Source organism: Sapajus apella, unplaced genomic scaffold, assembly GCF_009761245.1.
Source record: "Sapajus apella isolate SASKATOON/1434 unplaced genomic scaffold, GSC_monkey_1.0 scaffold15, whole genome shotgun sequence".
In the NCBI taxonomy this organism is placed as follows: Eukaryota; Metazoa; Chordata; class Mammalia; order Primates; family Cebidae; genus Sapajus; species Sapajus apella.
Window position 1 is genome coordinate 33,236,705 of NW_022436955.1, and position 8,111 is coordinate 33,244,815.

Sequence of the window (8,111 nt, forward strand, 5' to 3'; positions counted from 1 at the left end):
TGGGATGTGGCTGTGGTGACTGTCCCGGCTGTCCTTGCAGTTCTGGGTTGTGGCTGTGGTGGCTGTTCTGAAGGTCCAGAATGCACAAGAGCCCGTGTCTCTTTTTCACCAGGCCCACTTGACATCAAAGGCAGGTCCTCCATCTTTAAGGTTCACCTACGCCCACTGAAGCTGCACGAGAGCCTCAGGAAGGACGCCCTGGCGAGGAAGCTGGCAGTGCTCACCCCAGGCTTCACTGGTGAGTGGTGGGAACCATGTGTGCTCTGCTTCTTGTCATGGGCGCTGGTGACTCACCATTCCATTCAGTTCTGGCAGCGCTCACCCTTGTCTGTAGGACTTTTCACCTGTTGAGAGTGTTCAGCGACCTCAGATCATTTTTCTTAGCCCCAAAACTAATTTGTACCCATTTGAATTTGTTTAGTTATAGTCAGACTTAGTGAGTCTTACTGCAGAGCTGACGGTAACATCCTGGAGAGAATCTGCCAGCGTGATGCTTCCTGAGCTGTTTCCGCCTGGGGCTTGGCCTCCCTGCTGGGGAAGCCCGTTTGATTTTCTCTCGTCTTTTTAATGAAAGCTCAGTCTATGCTAGGAAACCTGCTTCCCTGCTGGGCAGGATCACTCTCAGGAATGAGTGGGGACTTTTCCAGGGGGATTCCTGTCCTCCTCTCCCCTGCTCTGCAGCTGTGTTCTGCCTCAGTACCTCATGGTTATGTGGCCATTGGCCACGGGCTCCGACCTGCACCCCATCTGCTCCCTCTATGCCTGGAATATTCTGCTGTGGTGTCTCATCCCCTCCAGCTGCCTTGGCATCCCTGGTGGTACCTGTCCCCTGGGCCCCCCACAGTGTCCTGTCTAGTGTGGGGTCTAGTATATTCACACACAGAATTGCACATTTGTCTGCTGCAGAATGGTGAGTGAGAAGCTCTTGCCTGGCAGCCATATGAAGTGTGTCATCTGTCTTAGACGCAAAATGTGGTTCCTCTCTTTTGTTGTCCTCTCTGGCTGACTTCAGATGTCTATTTACATACCAAAGATAAGAAGCTGGAATGCTACCAAGACTGCTTTCTTCTGCCCGTAGAGGGGGATGACTCAGCAGCGATGACTCTGACTCAGCAGCGATGACTCTGACTCAGCACTTCCCCTCAGCAGAGATGACTCAGGAATGACTCTGATGACTCTGACTGCAGGGATGACTCAGCACTGCCCCTCAGCAGGGATGACTCAGCATTGCCCCTCAGCAGGGATGACTCAGCACTGTCCCTCAGCAGGGATGACTTGAGTAGTGATGACAGCACTGTCCCTCAGTAAGGATGACTCAGCAGAGATAACACTGTTCCTCAGCAGGGATTACTCAGCAGAGGTGACATAGCACTGCCCCTTAGCAGGGATGACTCAGCAGAGATGGCAGCACTGTCCCTCAGCAGGGATGACTCAGCAGGGATGACTGAGTAGAGATGACAGCACTGTCCCTCAGCAGGGATGACTCAGCAGAGATGACTGAGTAGAGATGACAGGACTGTCCCTCAGCAGGGATGACCCAGCAGGGATGACTGAGTAGAGATGACAGCACTGTCCCTCAGCAGGGATGACTCAGCAGGGATGACCCAGCAGAGATGACTGAGTAGAGATGACAGCACTGTCCCTCAGCAGAGATGACCCAGCAGGGATGACTGAGTAGAGATGACAGCACTGTCCCTCAGCAGGGATGACTCAGCAGAGATGACACACTGTCCCTCAGCAGAGATGACTGAGTAGAGATGACAGCACTGTCCATCAGCAGAGATGACTGAGTAGAGATGACAGCACTGTCCCTCAGCAGGGATGACCCAGCAGGGATGACCCAGCAGGGATGACTGAGTAGAGATGACAGCACTGTCCCTCAGCAGGGATGACCCAGCAGGGATGACTGAGTAGAGATGACAGCACTGTCCCTCAGCAGGGATGACCCAGCAGGAATGACTGAGTAGAGATGACAGCACTGTCCCTCAGCAGGGATGACTCAGCAGAGTTGGCAGCACTGTCCCTCAGCAGGGATGACTCAGCAGAGATGACACATTGTCCCTCAGCAGGGATGAGTCTGCTTTGCATCAACGGAATCATCATAGTGTCTTATCAGCAGGTGAATGGCCAAAGTGGCATATACTGTAGTTGAATTTAGCTATAAAAAGGAATAAAGTAGGCCAGGTGTGGTGGCTCATGCCTATAATCCCAACGCTTTGGGAGGCCGAAGTGGGCAGATCACGAGGTCAGGAGTTTGAGACCAGCCTGGCCAATGGTCAAACCCTGTCTCTATAAAAACATAAAAAATGAGCTGGGTGTGCCAAAACCCCATCTCAATTTTTTAAAATATAAAAATGGGGCTGGGCACATGGCTACAGGTGTGTGCCTATAGTCCCAGCTGCTCTGGAGGCTGAGGCAGGAGAATTGCTTGAACCCAGGAGGTGGAGGTTGCAGTGAGCCGATACCGCACCACTGCACTCCAGCCTGTGCAACAGAGTGAGACTGTATCTCAAAAAAAAAAAAGGGAATAAAGCATGGATGCATGCTGCCACATGGGTGAACCTAGAAAATACTGTCCTCAATGCAGGAAGCTGGACACACAAGGCTGTGTGTTACATAGTTCCATTCATGTGAAATGTGCAGAGGAGTAATGGAGTTACATAGAATAGCAAATCTGTGGGGACAGACGTGAGAGGGGTGGTTGGCAGAGGAGGAAATGGGAATTAACTGAATAGGCAGAGGGTACCTTACAGAGATGATGGAAAGTTTCTAAAACTAGATTATGGCAATAGTTGCAGTCCTTGATAAGCTTATTAAAAATCATTTATGTGTACATGTAAAATGGGTGGATTTTATGGTATATAACTTATGCCTTAATAAAGGTTCTCAAAAAGTGTAGCTAGATTAAGTGGTGACAGATGGAGCAGCTCCATTACCTTCAGGTTATCCACTGAAGTTCAGCGTCGGCCTCTCTGCTGGAGATGTTCCTTAACAAAGCTGACCTGGGTCAAGCTCCAGCCACCAGGAGAAGCACTGACTGTCCCTGTCTCTCCCTTCCTGGGTCAGGTGCTGATATTTCCAGTGTTTGCAATGAAGCAGCTCTGATCGCCGCCCGGCATCTGAGTCCTTCTGTTCAGGAGAAGCACTTTGAGCAGGCCATCGAGAGGGTCATTGGAGGTGAGCCTGGCAGCTTGGGGAGGGAGGGGTGTTTGCAGCTCTAGGCCTGGCAGGCTCACCCCCTGGCCCATTTCTGCATGCAAGCCACGTGCGGTGGCTCATGCCTGTAATCCCAGCACCATGGGAGGCCAAGGCGGGTGGATCACTTGAGATCAGGAGTGCAAGACCAGCCTGGCCAGCGTGACGAAACCCTGTCTCGTTTTTTAAATATAAAAATTAGGCTGGGCACATGGCTCGTGCCTGTAATCTCAGCACTTTGAAAGGCCAAGGTGGGTGGATCACAAGGTCAGGAGATCGAGACCATTCTGGCCAACATGATGAAACCCCATCACTACTAAAAGTATAAAAATTAGTTGGGTGTGGTGGCGTGTGCCTGTAGTCCTAGCTACTGAGGAGGCTAAGGCATGAGAATCGCTTGAACCCAGGAGGCGGAGATTGCAGTGAACCCAGATCATGCCATTGTATGCCTGGTGACAGAATGAAACTCTGTCTCAAAAAAAAAAATTAGCTAGGTGTGGTGGCACATGCCTAGTACCAGCTACTCAGGAGGCTTAGGCAGGAGAATCTCATGAAAAAAAAAAAAAATCAGTTCACATGCAGGAACCTAATTTTTTCTTTTTTTTTTTTTTGAGACGGAGTTTTGCTCTTGTTGCCCAGGCTGGAGTGCAGTGGCACGACCTTGGCTCACTGCAACCTCTGCCTCCTGGGTTCAAGTGAGTCTCCCGCCTCAGCTTCCCAGATAGGTGGGATTATAGGGGCATGCCACCACACCCGGCTAATTTTTGTATTTTTAGAGATGGAGTTTTGTCATGTTGCCCAGGCTGGTCTCGAACTTCTGACCTCATGTGATCCACCTAGCTTCTCCCAAAATGCTGGGATTCCAGGTGTGAGCCACCGCACTCAGCTGCAGGAACCAAGTTTCTAAACCAACACATGGGACTTGGGATCTTCCAACAGCTTTCATGCCCCTTTTGGGAGCAACATTTAGACCTTGAAAGGGATGGACCTTCCAGGCCATGTGAGGCCCAAGGAAGCCAGATTAGAAGCAGCTTTGAATGCCTGCTCTGGAGGGCAAAGCAGCCTTCTTCCCTGAAGGGAAGGGGAACAGATGTGGTTTTCTGGGAAAAGCCTCGTGGACGCTGCAGGGACCATCTGTCCCGGGCATTTCCTTTTTTCTTTTTCTTTTTTTTTTTTGAGATGGAGTCTTCCTCTGTTGCCCAGGCTGGAGTACAGTGGCGTGATCTCGGCCCACTGCAACCTCCACCTCCTGGGTTCAAGCGATTTTCCTGCCTCAGCCTCCTGAGAGCTGGGGCTATAGGCGTGCGCCACCATACCCAGCTAATTGTATTTTTAGTAGAGATGGGGTTTTGCTGTGTTGTGCAGGCTGATCTTGAACTCTGGCCTTGCACTCCAGCTTGGGCCTGTTTTAAGGCTTCCGTGTGAGGTGTGTTGTTGGTGGGTTTCACTGCAAAGCAGAAGGCAGCGGGAACAGGGGCTTGGCTTCTGCTGTCTGGTATAGTTGGGCCTGGGGATCCTGGCTGGGTGCAGAGGGAGTGGCCTCGTTTTCCAGCCACCTACTCCTGCCCCGCCTGACTCACCTGGGAATGTGATGTCTAGGCCTTGAGAAGAAGACCCAGGTCCTGCAGCCCAGGGAGAAGACAACTGTGGCCTACCATGAGGCCGGACACGCGGTGGTGGGCTGGTTCCTGGAGCATGTGGACCCCCTGCTGAAGGTTGGTATCCCCCTGCCGCGCCCCGAGTGAGTCCACCCGGCAGGCTTGCGCCTGGTATCTCTGGGCCAACCCGTGGTGGTGTGGCCCTGGGACATTCAGGAGGTAGCCCTGTAACTTTTTAAGGAATATGCTGCTCTAGAACTTGTCAGAAGACCCTTCGGGGTGGGAAGGCAGAGCAGTGGGTTCCAAATAGGGCTTCGGCAGCGTGACTACAGGCAGCAGCCTCAGTGTTCAGCTCGCCTCACTCCTGAGCTTGCATGCAGCTCTTGGGCCCTGCCAGAGCCTCTGCAGGGTGGGCAGAGCAGAGGTGATTTCCATGTGAAGCTCCCAGAGGCGGGTGCACTTCTTGGGGCATCCCCATGGTGTCTGGGGGCCTGGATCAGGCTCTCTTCTCTCATGTTCCAGTAAAAGGACCTGCAGTCAGAGCTAGGGTCAGGTGGACCTGGCTGCTCCAGGGTGGCTTCTGGAGGAATTGGGGACTGTGTTTGGGGTGACGGGGGCATGTATTGTCTCCTGCAGGTGTCCATCATCCCCTGGGCAGGGGGCTCGGCCGTGCGCAGTACCTGCCGAGGGAGCATGGGGTGACAGGGGCATGTGTCGTCTCCTGCAGGTGTCCATCATCCCCCGGGGCAAGGGGCTGGGCTATGCGCAGTACCTGCCGAGGGAGCAGCACCTCTATACCCAGGAGCAGCTCTTCGATCGCATGTGCATGATGCTTGGGGGCAGGGTGGCTGAGCAGCTATGCTTTGGGCAGGTCACTACGGGGGCTCAGGATGACCTGAGGAAGGTCACCCAGAGCACCTATGCCCAGGTAAAGCATGGGCATCCCCTGGGGTGGGCTGCAGGCGACTGTCGGGCCAGGCTCACCCCGGGTTCCGTACTTCTAGATTGTGCAGTTTGGGATGAGTGAGAAGCTGGGCCAGGTGTCCTTCGGCTTTCCCCAACAAGGCAAGGCCCTGGTGGAGAAGCCATACAGCGAGGCAACTGCCCAGCTCATCGATGAGGAGGTCCGGTGCCTCATCTGCGCCGCCTACAAGCGCACCCTGGACCTGCTGACACAGTGTCGGGAGCATGTGGAGAAGGTTAGTGTGGCCTCTGCCTAGATGGCTGGGTCATGGGTCCCATGTTGGGTCACATTCAGGCCACACCTATCCTTGGGCTTGCTCAGCTCTAGGCCGTGAGCACGTCCTCAGAGCTGTCTGACAAGTGGGCCATTGTTTCCAGGTGGGCCAGCGGCTCCTGGAGAAGGAAGTGCTGGAGAAGGCAGACATGGTGGAGCTGTTGGGTCCCCGGCCCTTCGCGGAGAAGTCCACCTACGAGGAGTTTGTGGAGGGCATGGGTGGCCTGGAGGAGGACACATCCCTACCCGCAGGGCTGAAGGGCTGCAACCGGGGACAGGAGGAGGGAGACGTAGAGCAGCCTGTACAGGGGAGGTCTTTGTAGCCACTGGTGGAGCTCAGGTGACTCAGATTTCCTGGGACCTTTGCAGAGCAGCTGGAGAAGCTCGCCAAAAACAAATTAAAACGTGACAGCTGCAAACTGGTGTTTTAGATGAGGGTGCTCTGAGCCCACATGCAGGGCATGGGGTGGGCGGAAGGGCTGCCCTGAGTCCCTGGGCCCTGCTGCTAGAGGACAGTTGGGTCCGGGTTAGAGGGAGGGGAGCAGGGCTCTCCCGTGGTGCTGAGGAAGGTGTGGTGCCTGTCTGGGAACCCTGTGCGTAGCTTCAGGAGGGGCTTGATGGGGCATCTGGAGACACTGGACCTTCCTGGGGCCTGCCTCTGTGGAGGAGTGTTGATGTGGTCGTAAAGTCACTCAGAGGAGTCTGGGCCCAGCACGGAAACCGTCTCAGTTTGGTAGAATTCAGAAGAACACCAGCCAGTTGTCAGTGGAAAGTCAGGTTTCTTAAGCAGCTATTTGGATGGGTAGAAACTCATCTGCTGATCTGTCCTTCAGAGGGAAAGCCCACTCCACCCACAGGTGCGTGGCTGAGGGAGGATGGCGGAACTGTGGGGCTCCATACCTGAGGTTCCATGCCCGGGCAACCCCCACCTCTGCCTGCACCTAGGCCCCATGGCAGCCCTGCTCTGAGTGTGAGGGACGTGAGTTGCCTAGCAAAACCTGGAACGCCTGGGGTTCCACTCTGGGGCACCCCTGGCCTCTACCTGTTGCTGGGCCCGAGGCAGCCCTGCTCTGAGTGCGAGGGACCTGATTTGCTCAGCAAACCTGGCACCTATCCTTGGGGTGGAGGTGCTTTAACCACAGATGTGTCTGAACTTAAGACTGCATCATCAGCTTCTGCTCCTGTGACCTCTTTGTTGAAGTCTTGGAGGGGAAGCTCTGCAGGGCCCTGGCTGGCTCAGGGGTGTTTGTGGAGAGGCTGTGGTCCTGAGCCCTCAGCATGTGGCCGCCTCTGGCCCTGGTGCCTGTTTATGAACCCTTTTCGCGGGGCTGGGTGGCTCCTAATAAAAGGAAGGCCCCGTTTGGGCTTTGAGCTCCAGGCCCTTTGGTGCCTCAGGAGGCACCAAACTTTAACTGAGGGAGGCTTTGCTTTTTCTTAACTGGGGTGTGTGGGACTCGGTGAGGATGTCCGTGTGCTTTCTCCAGGACACGACCTGCCTCCAGGACTCACTGGGGTCAGCAGCAGCAGGGCTGTGTAGTGTCAGCCCCGACCACTGCCTTTTGAGGGGTGGATGCACGTCTGGGTGACGTGGGATGGGAACAGGGGAGATACCCTTTTGCAGATGTCCTGGGTGAGCGGCAGGAGGAGGTGGCCCTGCTGGCTGCGCTGGGCATAGTTTGTTCTCAGCCTCTCTCTCGGCCTAGGCCCGACCGCATTGGGACTTCATAGTACGTTATGCAAATTGCTTGCGACTTTTGTCCCGGAGCTGTAGAAATATAATTTCCAACTGGGGTGAGCATGTTCAACTTTTGCTGTTTGCAAAGGGCACATCATTGAACTCAAAAACTCTCCAGCACTCAGCCTTCATCATGGCCTCCACCAGACCCAGAGTGGCTGAGCCGCTTGGGGTCTGCTTGGGGCTGGGTCTTGGTCCCTCAGATGGAGGCAGGGGTACTCCCTCAACCCCAGCAGGCCCCGCGACATCGTAGCATCTGGTGGGGCCTCCAGGGTGCAGGGTGGTCACGGGGTTGTGGAAGGTCATGGCCCTGGCCCCTCCGACACCGCTGGGAGAGCCTGGGCGT

At 54.8% G+C, this 8,111-nt stretch overlaps 1 protein-coding gene across 1 annotated transcript in view; it reads left to right on the forward strand.

Annotated features, from left to right (window-relative positions):
• LOC116555805 (AFG3-like protein 1) overlaps nt 1-7,825 on the forward strand; it is a 28,706-nt gene extending 20,881 nt beyond the window's left edge. The window contains 6 exon segments of the mRNA XM_032284781.1: nt 113-238; nt 3,067-3,177; nt 4,795-4,910; nt 5,521-5,721; nt 5,798-5,992; nt 6,135-7,825. Of these exon segments, the coding sequence (XP_032140672.1) occupies nt 113-238; nt 3,067-3,177; nt 4,795-4,910; nt 5,521-5,721; nt 5,798-5,992; nt 6,135-6,353 (968 nt within the window). The 3' untranslated portion in view covers nt 6,354-7,825.
• The last annotated feature ends 286 nt before the right edge of the window (nt 7,826-8,111 follow it).